Source organism: Cetorhinus maximus, chromosome 21 (genome assembly GCF_964194155.1).
Source record: "Cetorhinus maximus chromosome 21, sCetMax3.hap1.1, whole genome shotgun sequence".
NCBI lineage: Eukaryota > Metazoa > Chordata > Chondrichthyes > Lamniformes > Cetorhinidae > Cetorhinus > Cetorhinus maximus.
The window spans coordinates 8786352-8803030 of record NC_135899.1 but is presented as its reverse complement, the minus strand read 5'-3'; the positions used below and the strand labels follow the sequence as shown (position 1 = coordinate 8803030).

Here is a 16679-nt window from a genome sequence, read left to right as displayed (position 1 = left end):
TGCAGCTCCTGCAACGCTGAAGAAGCTGGAGACTGTCCAGGACGAAGCAGTCCGCTTGATTGGCACCACATCCACAAACATTCACTCCCTCCACCATCGACACACAGTAGCAGGAGTCTGTACCATCTACAAGATGCACTGCAGGAATTCACCAAGGATCCTTAGACAGCACCTTCCAAACCCATGACCACTTCCACCTAGAAGGACAAGGGAACACCACCACCTGGAAGTTCCCCTCCAAGTCACTTACCATCCTGACTTGGAAATATTTTGCCGTTCCTTCAATGTCACTGGGTCAAATCCCGGAACTCCCTTCCTAACAGCACTGTGGGTGTACCTACACATGGACTGCAGTGGTTCAAGAAGTCAGCTCACCACCACCTTCTCAAGGGAACTGGGGATGGGCAATAAATGCTGGCCCAGCCAGTGAAGTCCACATCCCGTGAATTAATTAAAAAAACACCAATATTGGCAAAAGGGTGGGGAAGGGTTGCCCACAAGGGCCAAAATGTGTGAAGTTTTTCAGAGAGAGGGGCTTCTAATTGCAGAGTGTGGGATGGGGCCAAGGAGGGATTTGAAAACAAGGACAAGGAGTTTCATATTAATATGCTGGCAGTACTGTGAATGTAGATCAATGATTCTGGGGATGGTGATAGGCCAGGCGCACAGTGGAGTTTTTAGACTGCAGAGGGTGAAGGTCAGCTAGGATGACTTTGGAGAAAGCAAGGTGGCAAAGGCACAGCCAAGTCTTGGAGGAAGAATGACATCCTGCATCTCAAAACAGACAAAACCCAATCCAGGTAGGGTTGCCAGCCCTCAGGATTAGCCTGGATTCTTCAAGAATCGAAGATCAATCTCCAGGACACTGCAGTGTGCAACCCTGGGGAATAAAAACACTGGGGCATTAAAGAAGATTGTTTTTTATTGTCAATTTCTATGAACATTTCTCTTTACCATGTTTAAAATTATTCAAAATGAGGATTAAAAACGGGTCTGTTTGGCTGACAGTCAAGCATCATGCCACTGGGTAATGAGTCTTTTTGTTTTCCAAGTAGGAAGGCAGTGCGCCACAAGAATGGATGGAGTGTGGGAGCAAGTCGTGCGATGAAACCTCCAGGAATGCATTTAATCACAGTTGGCAACCCTAAATCCAGCTCTCATCACATCTGTGTTTCTGGCCCTACTTTCATCTACCTTCCTGCTCAGGCTAGGCTAAGGGGATGTGAAAGGCGCCATATAAATCCAAGTCAAGTCTCTGTTTAGAAGTTCAATGGTATGTATTGAGGGTGTGAAAGGTGCTATACCAGTGCAAATCTTTTTCAAAATCATCGTTGGACTCATTTCAACCATAAATGCATCCTTTTTCAAGGGCACAAACAATAAGTTCCAAATCATAATAAAACTAAGGGGTAAAATGTTATACTTTTGTTTCCTTCATTTACATGTGCATTCCACACTCACTGCTGCACTAAGATGTGGCCATTTATCAAACCTCAACTGTCAATCAGACTCACGTCCCGCAATACTATTGGCTATTTCGGCTGTCCATTATGACTCTTAACCAATCGAAAGGATCCTGGGGGTTGGGCCTCTGCAAGAGGTCTCCGCCTCGTGCGCCCGTCAATCACCCGCAGGCCCGGAGTAAAGGGGCGGTTCCTCCCCTAATCGCCTGCCCCGATTGGAGGGAAGGAGAGGAATAAGCCCCACCCCCATTTCCATCCCGCCCCCTCCTCTCAGACGTCAGACGCTGCTTCCAACCGTCGGCCCCCTCGGTTGCCCTGGCGACAGCGCGAGCCGCATTATTTGAATCTGACGGAGCCGCAGCTCGTGGAGAGGCAGCGGGTGAGCCGGGGCAGGAGGTAGGTGTGAGGCAGGGCGCAGGCGCAGGGGTAGCGGAGCAGGTAAGCAGTGCGGCGCAGGCGCGGGGGCGGCAGGTGAGCTCAGGCTGTGGAGGGGAGAGGGTGCTCCAGGTGAGCTATGTCCAGGCCTCAAGGGTTTAAAAGGCCCCAGAGTGGTCAGGGGGTTGTCAGATTGCGGCCTAGGCTTTTAGCGATTGTTGCAGTGGTGTGCTGGGAATTAAACATCGGTGAAATGTATATTATACATATATATATTGTGTGTATGTGTATATAGTATATACTTATATATAAAAGTCCGCATTTGCAGCAAGTGCATTTTAATGTTCCACAGCAGTGGCATCATAATAGGTATTCCTGTCTAGTTTTGGTTCCTTCAAACCCAGGTTTTAAAGCTATAGGGTGCAGATCAGATTCTCTGATTTATTTCAATTCAGCCTTAGCTTCGCCTCCCTAAACCCTGGGTCTTTGCTCCATTTAAGATGCTCCTTAAAACCCAGCTCTTTGAAGAAACTTTTAGTCGTCTGCCCTAATATCTCCTTTATGTGACTGGGTGTCATTTCTTGTTTGAGAATCGCTTGTGTGAAGTGCCTTGGGATGCAAAAGGCACTATATCATTGCAAGTTGTTGTTGAATGCTGCTTGAGTTTGGTAAAGTGGTCGTTGAATGGTAAGGGTCTCCATCCAGATGCTAACAGGAATGAAGGGAGAGGCTGTGGTGATGGAATGAGATTGTGTTGTTAGCAGGGGTAGTAAGATAAACTTAGAGATGGAACAACCCCATCTGCCCTCTCAGGTGGATGTAAAAGATCCCACTGCCCTGTTTTGAAGAGCAGAATTGTTTTGCCCTGTGCCTCTGGTCAATATTTATCCCTGAGTCAACATGACTAAAAGACAGATGATCTGGATGTTATTACATTGCTGTTTATGTGATCTTGCTGCTGTCTAAATTGCCAGCCAAGTTTACGACATTACAACACTGAAATGATACATCATTGACTGTAAAGCGCATTGGAATGTGCTGGGCTTGTGAGAGGTCCTAAGGAAGTCAGGAAGCAAAGCACTTGGAGACAAGGCCCTACATTAATGCAGCTTGTCTCTTCCTTTTCCCAACCGTCAGTTTAACTTCTCAAACTTTCAATCTTAGACTGCAACAATAATGACTGGGAGACCTCGAGGAGCTGCCAGACGGAGGGGGCAAACGCCAAGAAGGAGATCACCGTTGAGAGTTTCTCCTACACACTCACCGCCAAGGAGGAGGTCACCAGCCAGGGCACCCACTGAAAGGTCACCGGCGAGGGCGTCTCCTGCAAGATCACCACGAGGGAGGAGGACACTAACGAGTCCCCGGAGGAGATCCCCAATTGGCCCAGGGCGTAGACCAAGTAAGACAATTTTAGGGTTTTTTAGTTCTTGCATTATCCCTCCCTCTTTTAACCTCCCGCTCCTAATGAACTGAGATGACTGACCACAACATTTCCAAAATAGGATTTGGCAGTGAAAACAAAAAATTCTAATATGGAATGATTCCCTAAAATGATCAAACCAGCTTGGCAGTAGGAATGGGAATCTGAGCAGAGATTCAGGAGGAAGAGATGCAAAACTGAAAATCAAAGGTGAAAATTAGTAAGTGAGTATGGAAGGCCAAGGGACTAAAAGTTAGAAAATAGACTGTTGATGAGTGGTGTATGTACTTCAGCCTACTGAATAAGGCAGATGAGCTGAGGGCACAGGTAGACACTTGGAAGTATGATATCACAGCTATTACTGAAATGTGGCTTAAAGAAAAGCAGCTATTGCAGCTCAACATTCCTGGTTACAGATTTGCAGACAGGATAGAGAGAAGGATAAAAATGGAGTAGGCCATGATATTTGTTAAAGAAACAATCAAATCTGTGCTTTACAAATTTGTTAGAGTTCATTGAGGATGGAACAAACAGGATGGATATAGGGTAACCAGTGGATGTGGTGTATTTAAATTTTCAAAAGACATTTGATAACGTGTCACTTAATAGGTTGCTACACAATGAGATAAGAGCTCATGGTGTTGGTGGTGATATATTAGCATGGATAGAGGATTGGCTAACCAACAGGAAACAGGGTTGGGATGAATGGGCCATTTTTAGGATGGCAAATGAACTAGGGGAGTGCCACAGGGATCAGTGATGGACTTTAAACTTTTTTACAAACCATATTAGTGACTTGGATGAAGGAACCAACTGTATTTTAGTCAAATTTGCTGATGATATGATGATGATTGGTTGGAAAGCAAATTTTTTAAAATTATTTGTTCATGGGATGTGGGCATCGCTGGCTAGGCCAGCATTTATTGCCCATCCCTAATTGCCCTTGTTCAGAGAGCATTTAAGAATCAACCGCATTATTGTGGACCTGGAGTCACATGTAGGCCAGACCAGGTAAAGACAGCAGATTTCCTTCCCTAAAGGACACTAGTGAACCAGATGGGTTTTTATGACAATCGTTTCATGGTCATCATTAGACTTTTAATTCCAGATTTTTATTGAATTCCAGATTCCAGATTTTTATTGAATTCAAATTCCACCATTTGCCCTGGGTCTCTGGATTAACAGTCCAGTGACAATACCACTATGACACTGCCTCCCTGCAAAGGGATATATAGATGGTACTGCCGAAAAAAGAGACATGTCGAAGCTTTTCATCTTGCATTCATCAGGACACTTTGCAAGATTACCAATATAACGGATAAAGACCAATTTATACTCTATGTGAAGAGAGTGCTGATTAGTTGGCAAGTGGACTCTAATTGGTAGAGGTGTTGTCATTGGAGAATGCACCAGTGATGGTGACTAACAGTTAACTGCCAAGCATTGTTTGAAATTTAAACCAGGCAGCTTGACCCTGATTAGACAAGGCATTGCCCTGAGGAATGGGTCAGCGAATGGCTGTCACTGGCTGGAACAGGCGCAATGTCTACATGTTCTTTCTGTGTGAAAAGAACAGGGCTCTGTGCATTAATATATGTAGCTTCCAGTACACGCAAATCACCACACTACAAACCTGACTGACAATCTTAAATTGGTTGTCAGTCTAATTCTTAGCACACTGAGGATTATTTAGAAAATGTTGTTCAATCGCGGAATCACATCTAATGCTGGACACTGTGTTTTGAGTTTTGCAAGCATGGGCTGGTTGGGTACAGTCTGCACCTTGCCCATTGCAAACAGTGGCTGAGAGATGCTGTTTGATGCGATCCATCAGTCTTTCACATGTTCACACGTATGGCCTACATATCCAGCATCACACTGGCACTGAAATTCATGTAGCACATTATTCATTTGTGTGATAGGCAGAACATCTCTTTAGCTTGAATGTAGCATCCTGTTGTCAATGGCGAATACCACTCGTGTTGCTACTGCATGGTAGCAGCGTGAAACAGCTAGCTTCACCTGATGCTCAAATCTTTTGAGATATCTTGCCCTTCCAGGGTAATCTGAGGTAGACTGGGCACTTTTCGGGGCCAAAAATGACGGCCTTAGGCCAGCTCATGAGTTTGCGTGATATACAGCGTGAAATGATCTGATCAGGGTAGCTTTATCCCACAGGATATCTTTGATATGCCCTATTTCAGCATCAAGCTTGCATGGTGAGCAAATGGCTAGGGCCTTATTTACAAGTTTGTCGATAAGACCAATCTTATAACGTTTGGAACTGTAAGAATTCCAACGTGTATGTTGACCAGTGAAGGTAGCCTTGTGGTAGAGAACCCCCTGGCTGATTTCTCAACCAGTACGTTAAGGAAGGTGAGTTCACTTGACTACTCCATTTCCGCCACTATTGCGTGAATCAGTATTCATTGAACCCACGAACTTGGCAACTTGCGCTGTTGAGTTCAGTTTTAATGACACCATGTATGTCCAAATAGATGGTGTTGCCATGGGAGCCCCTCTAGGCCCAGCTCTCTCAAACATCTTTGTTGGGTTCCTTGCGAAACATGCCTTCGATGGAATGACACCCAACCTCCTACCCCTGCCATATTTCCGATATATGGATGATATGTTTGCTATATTTAAATCCGCAGCTATATGTAATAATTTCCTTACGTGTGTTCCCGCAAGCGTAAAGTGACAGAGGGACCTTGAATGTATGTCTGCAGATCCCTGAAGGTAAGGGGACAGGTAGATAAGGGGATAAGAAGGCACAAGGGACACTTTCCTTCTGCTACATAAGAGCAGGGAGGCTATGTTAGAACACTAGTTAACCAGAGTATGGCGTGTAACATGAAGGGTGTGATCACACTATGGAAGATGTCCACTCCAGGAGTGGAGGAGCATTGTAACTATGAGGAAAGATTGGATAGGCTGGGGTTGTTTTCTTTGGAACAGAGGAGGCTGAGGGGAGATTTAAATGAGGTGAATAAAATGATAAGAGATCTGGATGAAATGGATAGAAAGGACATATTTCCCTTGGCAGAGAGGCCAGGATCTGTGGCAGGGTGGGGGTGGGGTGGGGGAGGGTGTGGAACATGGATTTAAAGCGATTGGTGGAAAGCATTACAGGGGTGGTGGGTATTTTTTTCTCCAGAGGGTGGTGGGGGGTCTGGAACTCACTGCCTGAAAGAGCGGTAGAGGCAGAAACTTCACCATGTTTAACAAACACTTGGATCTGCACTTGAGGTGCTGTTAGCCCACAGGGCTACGGACCAACAGTGGAAGGTGAGATTAGACTGGACAGCACCATTTTTTTCCTATGGCCGGCATGGATGTGACAGGTCAAACAGCCTACTTACGTCATAAATCTATCATTGTTCCTATCTGGTGTGGTAGACTCTTTTAGGTAAAAGTTTTCTACCTAGGACACACCCATGATGTTTCGGCTACTCCCACTTTGCAAAGTTTTAAATATTCAACAAATCCTCCAGACGCTCTACCCTGCTGGTTTTTCTCAGCACTGGGGACCTGAGGACGCTGTAGAGCACTGGGGTAAATCCTCCAGACACTCTACCCTGCTGGTTTTTGTCAGCACTGGGGACCTGAGGACGCTGTAGAGCACTGGGATAAATCCTCTAGACACTCTACCCTGCTCGTTATTCTCAACACTGGGGACCTGAGGGCGCTGTAGCACACTGGGATTTACAAGCAGCCGCCAGCCTACAGGTACTTTCTGTAATGGTCGATCTCCAATTGACCCTGGGGCACGACTATTTCCAAAACTTCCACGCATGAAGCACCTGAACATTGCAAACACCACAGTTTCATAGGAGAAAAAAATTACAGGTAAGAGCATATGATACAGGAGCAGGGGTAGACCATATGGCCCATCGAGCCTGCTCCACCATTCAACATGGCTGATCTTCTGCCCATCTTCACCCCCCCCCCCCCAACCCCTCAGCTCCCTATATCCCTTGATTCCCTAAGAGACCAAACACCTGTCTAACCCATCCTTAAATATATTCAACGATGGAGCATCCACAACCCACTGGGATAGAGAATTTCAAAGATTCACAACCCTTTGAGTGAAGAAATTTCTTCTCATCTCAGGATCGGCCCCTTATCCAGAGATTGTGCCCCAGTGTTCCAGATTTCCCAGCCCGGGAAACCAACTTCTCAGTGTCCACTCCCGGTGCTGGTGAGCTGCCTCCTTGAACCACTGCAGTCCCATGTGGTGCAGGTCCACCCACAGTGCTGTTAGAGAGGGAGTTCCAGGATTTTGATCGAGTAAAATGCAAGATCCTTCCTCCTTTTCTCGCATTTTACTCCTTTTGTGACGCATCAGTTGTTTCCTCAGCCCCATGTAGGTTTGGCATATTGATCTAATCGACAGTATAAAGATCACTGCTTTCGTTCAGAGGATGTAACCATGAGAAGTGCGATGCTGTCAATTTTATCAGCATATCTTTGAATAACCAACACCGCAAGGCCACATAGAGGTGCTGGCACCTTAAACAATGAGGCCAAAGTCCTGGAATCCTTCCTCAGAAACTTGATCGACCGAGTGCTTCGTCAGCTAAACTTCTCCCAAGACCGGGCTGCTGTGCACACTTGGGCAACTAATACTGGGAAGTGTGCTGCCCCGAGGTTAAAGCGTTCCTGTGTGGGGTGATCTGAAGCTTGGGCTTTGATCCTTGGTAGCGGTCTAGTGAAGAATGTGTCTTGCCTGCAGGAGATCAGCCACCTACTGGACGGAGAAGGTTCCGCCCGGGCACCAGGGCCTTGATGGAGATCCGCAAGTATCAGAAATCCACGGATTTGCTTATCCGCAAGCTACCATTTGGCAGACTGGTGAGTCACAATAAAAGCTGGTGCTAAAAGACTAGAGTTAAAAGTTTACTTCAGCCTCATGTGATACGCTGCAACATGTTTTGAATAAGTTCACACACATAGGAACCAATTTTGGGGCTTCAGGGGCAGGAGATTAACATTTTCTTCATTGATGATGTAAGGAGGAGTGGAGGGGGGGGGGGCATTCGACAGATTAGTAGATTGTTCAGCTGGATGTTCGATTCACTTTTATGCAGAGAAAAGTGACCGGAATATGGACGGAATGGTAAAACTTCAAAAAAGGTCGAGCAGAGAGACTTTGAGGGGTTTCAGATACACAAGCCTCTTAGAAGCAGCAGTGCTTTAGGAGAAGTATTCCTCAAATCCTAAATTTTATAAATAAGGGTAAGAGACTTGAGCAGAAATGTAACCTGAACCAGATGGAACACAATGTCTAGTTTTGGAGTGTCCCACCATCAAGTACAGATTGTAGAGAGGGAAGAGAGGAGATTATAGAGATGATACTACCAGGGATGAGAAGCTTTAGATACAAGGAGAAACCAGGTCTTTTCACCGTAATGGAATGTGATTGGGTAGAGGAGGTAAAATTGTGAGTAAATTGATAACGTGGGAACAGAGGACTTAGGAGCAAGGTTAAACTGTTCGAGCCTGCTCTGTCAGTAGATAAGATCATGACTGACCTGGTTGTGGTCTCAACTCCACATTCCTGCCTGCACCCCCACTCCCACCGCCCCATAACCCTCGCTTCCCTCATGAATCAAACATCTGTTTAACTCAGCCTTGAATAAATCCAATGACCCAGCCTCCACTGCTTTCTGGGGAAGAGAATTCCACAGATTAACGACCTACTGAGAGAAAAAAAAAATTCTCCTTGTCTCCATCTTAAAAAGGAGACCTCTCATTTTTAAACTGCCTGCCCTCGTTCTGGACTCTCCCACGAGTTCTTCCCGGTATCCACCCGATCAAGTTCCCTCAGGATCATATGTGTTTCAATAAGATCACCTTGCATTCTTTTAAACTCCAATGGATAAACACCAAGCTAAAAGCAAAATGCTGCAGATGCTGGAAATCTGAAACAAAAACAGAAAATGCTGGAAAAAATCAGCAGGTCTCATAGCACCTGTGGGGAGAAAAGAAAGTTAATGTTTTGAGTCCGTATGACTCTCCTTCAGAGCTCTGTTTTCTCTCTGTTAGACCTGCTGAATTTTTCCAGCATTTTCTGTTGTTGGATAAACACCTAACCTGTTTTATTCTTTCTTCATAAGACAATCCCTTCATCCCAGGAATGAGTTCTGAACTGCTTCTAATGCAATTGTATCGTTTTTCAAATAAGGAGACCAAAACTGTACACAGCAATCCAGATGTGGTCTCACTAAGGCTCTGTACGGCTGCAGTAAAACTTCCCTACTTTTATATTCCATTCCCCTTGCAATAAATATTCCATTTGCCTTCCTAATCACTTGCTGTGTCTGCATACCATTGGATCAGATCTAAGCTCTGCCCCATTGAATTGTGAATGGTGGTGGACAATTAAACAACTCACTAGAGGAGGAGGCTCCACAAATAACCCCATCCTCAATGATGTGGGAGCCCAGCACATCAGTACAAAAGTTTAAGGCTGAAGCATTTGCTACAATCTTCAGCCGGAAGTGCCGAGTGGATGATCCATCTCGGCCTCCTCCGGAGGACCCCAGCATCACAGATGCCAGTCTTCAGCCAATTCGATTCACTCCACATGATATTAAGAAATGGCTGAAGGCGCTAGATAGTGCAAAGACTATGGGCCCTGACAATATTCTGGCAATAGTTCTGAAGACTTGTGCTCCAGAACTTGCTGCACCCCTAGCCAAGCTGTTCCAGTACAGCTACAACACTGGCATCTACCCAGCTTTGTGGAAAATTGCCTGGGTCTGTGTTGTACAAAAAAGCAGCACAAATCCAACCGCTGCCCCATCAGTCTACTCTCCATCATCAGTAAAATAATAGAAGGGGTCATCAACAGTGCTATCAAGAAGCACAATAACCTGCTCACTGATGCCCAGTTTGGGTTTCGCTAGGGTCACTCAGCTCCTGACCCCATTACATCTCAGCTCTAGGACATCACTGCAGGAGTTCCTCAGGGTAGATTTCTTGGCACAACCATCTTCAGCAGCTTTATCAAAGACCTTCCTTCCATCATAAGGTCAGAAGTGGGGATGTTCGCTGATAATTGCACAATGTCCAGCACCATTTGTGACTCCTCAGATACTGAAGCACTCCATGTCCAAATGCAGCAAGACCTGGACAATATCCAGGCTTGGGCTGACAAGTGGCAAGAAACATTCATGCCACACAAGTGTCAGGTAATAACCATCTCCAGCAAGAGAGAATCTAACCATCGCCCCTTGACGTTCAATGGCATTGCCATCACTGACTCCTCCACTATCAACATCCTGGGGGTTACTATTGACCAGAAGCCGAACTGGACTAGCCATATAAATACTGTGGCTACAAGAGGTCAGAGGTTAGAAATCCTGCTTCCTCACTCCCCAAAGCCCGTCCACCATCTACAAGGCACAAATCAGGAGTGTGATGGAATACTCGCCACTTGCCTGGATGCTGCTCCCACAACACTCAAGAAGCTTGACACAGCCCAGGACAAAGCAACCTGCTTGATGGGCACCACATCCACAAATATTCACTCCCTCCACCACAAGTGCACAGTAGCAGCAGTGTGCACCATCTACAAGATGCACTGCAGGATTTCACCAAGGACCCTTAGACAGCACCTTCCAAACCCATGACCACTACCATCCAGAAGGACAAGGGCAGCAGATAGATGGGAACACCAGCACCTGGAAATTCCCCTCCAAGTCACTCACCATCCTGACTTGGAAATATATCGCCATTCCTTCACTGTCACTGGGTCAAAATCCTGGAACTCCCTTTCTAACAGCACTGTGAGTGCACCTACACCACCTGGACTGCAGTGGTTCAAGAAGGCAGCTCAGCACCACCTCAAGGGCAACTAGGATGGGTAATAGATGCTGGCCCAGCCAACAAAGCCCACATTTATGAATGTATAAAGAAAAATGAAATTTTTGTGATTCATATACCAGGACACTCAGATCCCTCCATACCGCTGTGTTCTGCAGTCTTTCTCCATTTAAAAACCATACTGCTTTTCTATTCTTCCTGCCAAAGCGGACAAGTTCACATTTTTCCACATTATACTCAAGCTGCCAAATTTTTTGCCTACTCCCTTAACCTATCTAAGTCCCTTTGTAGACTCTTTACCTCCTCTTGACAACTTACTTTCCTATCTATCTTGGCATCATCAGCAAACTTAGCTATCATACACTTGGTCTCTTCATCCAATTCTTTGATATTCATTCTAAATAGTTGAGGCCCCACTGATCCCTGTGGCACTCCATTAGTTACAGCTTGCAATTCTGAAAAAGACCCATTTATCTCTACTCCCTCCTTCCTGTTAGCTAACCAATCCTTTATCCATGCTAATATGTTACCCCCTACATCATGAGCTCTTATCTTGTGTACCTTTGATGTGGCACCTTATCAAAACCTTTTGGAAATCCAAGTACATCACATCTACAGGTTCCCCTTTATTCACATTGCTTGTTATTTCCTCAAAGAACTCTAATAAATTAATCAAACACAATTTCCCTTTTACATAGCCATGTGGACTCTGCCTGAGCACATTATGATTTTCTTAGTATCCTGCTATAATCTCCTTAATGATGGACTCTGGCAATTTCCATATGTTGGGTGTTAGGCTAACTGGCCTGTAGTTTCCTTTTTCCTGCCTCCCTCCTTTCTTGAATAAAGTTGCTGCTACATTTGCTATTTTTCAATCTGCTGGATCTTCCATGATCTTCCAGGATCCAAGGAATTTTGGATAATTATAACCAATGCGTCCACTATCTCTGCAGCCACTTCTTTTAAGACCCTAGGATGTAGGCCATCAGGTTCTGGGAACTTGTCAGCCTTTAGAATCTAATAGTTTTCCCAGTATCTTTTCCCTTGTGATAGTGACTGTTTTAAGTTCCTCCCTCTCGTTCACCTCTTGATTTTTCAAGTATCTTTGGAAAGTTATCTTTGAAAAGATAATTGGGGAGAATCTATTTCTGGCACTGGCCCACAAGTCAATAATTGGACAGCAGAAACTTAAAATCATCAGTAAAGGAACGAAGGAAGAGGCTCCGAGTGACTTTTTGGAATGTCTGACAGAAGCATCAGGGGAAGCTGAACCTATACAGCTTTTCAAATCCTCCAATATCCTGTCGCCACGCTGCAAAGCCCAACCATTCTGTAAACGCAGGAATCAAAAGATGGTGACAGAGGCCCTACCACAGTCGAATAGTTGGGGGGGCTAAGTGAAGGGAATTTTCATCGACGTCTCTTGGCTGATTGATGATTGCTCATTTTCACTTTTCTTGCCCCCGCTGTATTTTTTTTCCCAGTGGCGATAGTGGCACAGAAGGAGCCCATTTGGCTCATCGTGCCTCTGCTGGCTCTTTGATAGAGCTGTGCAATTAAACCCCTTGCCTCATTCCCCTGTAATTCTTTGTCCTTTTTAGCATTTTTCGCACCCCCCCACCCCCCCCCCAAAGTATTTTCTGTAAGTATGGATACTTCCTGATGACGCCAACAGGCAAACAGTTTGAGAAAGGGTTATGGGCGTCAGAGGGGGTACTCAGCGCTCCAAACTAATGGCCTTTCTGAACTCTTTCTTTCCAGGTTCGTGAAGTGGCCTCTCGTTTCACCCGGGGCATTGACTTCAGATGGCAAGTCAATGCTTTGTTGGCATTGCAGGAGGTAGTGGCTGACTATATTTACAAAACACATTTCTCTTGATTTATAGTCTAACTGTCTACTGAAATGGCTCTTAATTCCTTATTAAGACCTTTTTTTTTGCCTTTGTAATTATCAAAAAACCAAAGAAAGCTAAGGAGCGATTTGAAATATTCACTTGCCAGTACAGAGCTTGAAAAGACGGACGTGTTGCCTAAGTTTTCCCTCTTGCACTCAGCAGGGTAAATGCATGAGTACCAAATTTCAAACAATCACAACAATTTGTACTACAGGCGAATTTATGCTACATGGTAAGTCGATTCTGACCGAGGTGTTGCCATGGAGAAAGCAACAGTGAACTCTCGGCTCCCCAAGCTCATTTACACATGTTCGAAGCGACATACATTCATACACAGGACCCATTCTCTGCAAACAAAAAGAATATGTTCAAGCCTTGTTCCTGTTTTGAAATACCCGGAAGCTTGGGGAGCCTATAGTTTCCCGTTGCTTTCTCCATGGCAATGCCTCAGCCAATCAGAATCAACTTGCCCAACCAATCAACATCCTTTTCTCCAGTAGTATAAATTTTATGATTGTTTGAAATTTTGCATTCTTGTGTTTGTCCTGATGAATACAAGACAAAGGGCTTTGGCGTCATGTCTTTTTTTTTCGGCAACGTTGAAAAGGAAGGCTTGTAGTAATGTTGGAAATCACAAGTCATAAACAACATGAGCAGGATTGAGCAATCTCGCGAGGGATGGGAGTGAGAGCCTTAAAAAATCAGAATCGCTGTGCAAGAAGCAGAGTTGATCAGCTGCAGGTCAGCGAGTGAGAATGAGGGGGATGAAGGGATACGGGGTTAGTGCAGGAAGGTGGAGTTGAGGTAGAAGATCCTCCTCCATCTTACAGAATGGCGGAGCAGGCTTGAAGGGCTGAATGGCCAGCCCCAGCTCCTGTTTTATAAGTTCTTAAGCATAGCAAGAGGGGAGGATGCCAAACAAGATAGTGGCACTCCCTCCTGTGCTGACATCTCTCATCGAGGATGACCCCACACCAGAGATCCTGCCAGTTCGGCCTAGCAACAGTGAAGCCCAATGATCAAACCCACGATATGGAGCATGGGAAGGAGACAACAGTGTTAGAGAATCATAGAAACGCACAGCACTGGAGGAGGCCAATCGGCCCCTTGAGCATATGCTGGCTCTTTTGAAAGGCCGGTCGTGCTTAGTCCCACAGCCCTCACTTTGTGTCCTGTCACCCTGTAGGTTCCTCAGTGAATCCTTTTAAAAGAATTCATGAAATCCACCAGCAATTTGGGTGTCAGGGCTGCAATACCATCAGTGCCCAGTAAGTGGCACTGCTGGACCTCTGTTTCACCGCTGGATGTGAATGGTTTCCTCCTCTTTCTCTTTGCGTTACTAAACTTCAGCGACAAGTCTAACCCAGAGTGGGGTAATCCACCCTGAGAGATCAGCAATTCCAGATCCCTATAGAATCGATAAACAGACCACTGATTTGGGAGGGAGGCTGTTTGCCTGGGGGAGGTAGTTGGAGGGAAAGGGTAACGTAATGATTAAACCTCCGATCCGAGTTGGCAACCCTTAATCCGTGCCATTGTAATCCTGAGTGACGGGATCAACATGAAAATGCTCTAAAAGCTGTCGAATTTTGTAATAAGTACACACTAACTACTGTGCAGAAGAGCCAGGGCAGTTCTCCCTCGGTGTTCTGAGCCAATATTTATCCCTTTAACAATTTACTGTTTGAAAAAAAATGACACATTATCTAGTTGTTGTCACATTGCTGTTTTTGGGATCTTGCTGTGTGCAAATTGGCTGCTGCATTTCCTACATGACAGTAGTGCCTGCACTCCAAAAGTACTTCCAATGACTGTAAAGTGCTTTGGGATGTCCTGAGGTTACTAAAGGCACTATATAAATGTAAAATCTTTTCTTTCCTTTTTACCTTTCACTGCTTTTCTCCCCTCCAACACCGCATCCTAATGCCACGGATTTGTCCTTCCTCTTGTTTTCCCCAGGCTTCTGAGGCATTTCTGGTGCTGCTCCTGGAGGATGCCTACCTCTGCACCCTTCACGCAAAGAGAGTTACTCTGTTCCCAAAGGACGTGCAGCTGGCCCGCAAGATAAGGGGCATCCAAGAAGGTCTGGGCTAAGGGAAGGAAAGCGAGTTTTCCATTCAGTTTTGATCTGCTCCCCCTCGCCTGTCCATTGGTGCTGTCTAATTGCCAAACAAACAAAAAAAGACCAAGTTAAAACTGTATAGTGGAGAATGAGGGCTATGGGAGCTGTGGTCTGGCACTGTCGCTGCTTAGTGCCCCTGCCAACTGTCTCTTAACACAGAGCCCGTTGCATTATTGTAGTGTAGCTATTTTAGTTCTGCGCTTAAGTAGACGCCTGGCCGTTCTATGACTTGTAAATTTTAAGCTTTTTGTACTTTTCAATCCGTTATATCGCTCTTGCGATTCAAATAGTACCGAGCAGCTGATTTGTCACTTGGTGTTGCACCTACTCTCCACAATCTGTAATACAGATCCCCCACTCTGATTCCTTGGTCCCCATGTGCACCCGCTGCTGACACAGGCTTCGGCTGTGCTGCTGGGGTGGAGCTGTCAGTTGTTGATCTACAAATGTTAGGGTGCTGCTTGCTGGGGGAGTGCTTGCCCTAGCACTCGGTGTCACCAGCACTCGCAGGTTTAACCAACAGGCAACTTAGTGTGTTGATCTTGCCGCTGCCTGAGCTCCATCTGGACAGAAGGGAGTGCAGGCGAGGAATCATTAAATTAACAAACTCTCGAGTATTGGTACCACTTCCAGTTCAGCCTTGTGCAGCCTCTGGTCTCGATATAAATCAGGAAGCCTAGATTATTGTTCTGGAGCTCTACCCAGCCCAATGAACGATGTATAAAGATCTTTTTAACTGTAAAGAATTTGGGGTGGGGAGGGTAGGGGTGGGGGTGGTGGGGGGAGTGATGTTTACCTGACCATTTTACCCCCACAGCGCCCCTGAGCTGAGGTAATTCTACCCCACCCCCACCTCTGTCACCATCCACGTTGAACTTTCCTCAGCGACTAGAGGAGGGGGTGATGGTCACCTGGTTATAGGACGGGGGATTGGCATCCGAGATTAGGATCAACGTGAGATGAACACTGACTGCTGTGTCACTAGATCAGGATGGGTACAGCCAGCGTGGAGGGTGCTGGACTGTTGAGCAGCACTGCACTCCACCATCTCCTACATGCTTTGTACCAGCTGCTGTTGCCTGGGCCTTTGTATATAAAACAGATTTCTATATATTTTTTAAAAGTTTTTATGATGACAGAGAAAGCTGTCCCTAGCAGCTGCTGTTGGTGGGTTCAGTGCAGCATTGGCTTTGTCCCTTGGATTGGGAGCAAATATTCCGGGAAATCCCAGAGGTAAAGCCCATCTGAGTTATTAACTTCAGCACCGGTTCCCCCGCCCTTGCGCTCTCTCTCCCTCCCTGCACCAAGCGTTGGGTTTTAAATGACTGGATGTCACTTGAATGGCGAGCACTGGTGATTGGATTGGGTGGAGTGGAGTGGGCCGGGAGTCACTGATCTCCTAAGTGCTCCTTGGTCCTCCTACTCCCTAAATGGAGGACTGGAAAATCTTTGTAATGTCTTTCTCCACCCATTACTCCAACAATTGCAGTTTCATTGCTCAGTTTTAAAAAACCGCTTTGGTGGGGGTGGGGGGTTGGGTGATGGGTGGATGGTGATGTGGGTGATGGGTAG

The 16679-nt window shown here is 45.8% G+C and overlaps 1 protein-coding gene across 2 annotated transcripts; it reads left to right on the top strand.

The window, feature by feature from the left end:
* Positions 1-1770: 1770 nt before the first annotated feature.
* LOC144695325 (histone H3-like centromeric protein A) lies at positions 1771-15221 on the top strand. Of its 2 annotated transcripts, none has more exons than XM_078566226.1 (5): positions 1771-1863; positions 3003-3240; positions 7997-8115; positions 12853-12930; positions 14945-15221. In XM_078566226.1, exons 2-5 carry the CDS (start codon positions 3015-3017, stop codon positions 15077-15079), a joined length of 558 nt encoding a protein of 185 aa, XP_078422352.1. In that variant the 5' UTR covers positions 1771-1863; positions 3003-3014; the 3' UTR covers positions 15080-15221. The 2 variants fall into 2 exon arrangements, with proteins under 2 accessions (XP_078422352.1, XP_078422353.1); XM_078566227.1 differs by having other exon boundaries at positions 1812-1859.
* The last annotated feature ends 1458 nt before the right edge of the window (positions 15222-16679 follow it).

Bases quoted from the DNA above. Each gene is read 5' to 3' on its own strand.
- LOC144695325 (XM_078566226.1), top strand. From the start codon at position 3,015: ATGACTGGGAGACCTCGAGGAGCTGCCAGACGGAGGGGGCAAACGCCA. The intron at 3,241-7,996 runs GTAAGACAATTT...TCTTGCCTGCAG, and splicing joins TGGCCCAGGGCGTAGACCAA to GAGATCAGCCACCTACTGGA. The intron at 12,931-14,944 runs GTAGTGGCTGAC...TGTTTTCCCCAG, and splicing joins CTTTGTTGGCATTGCAGGAG to GCTTCTGAGGCATTTCTGGT.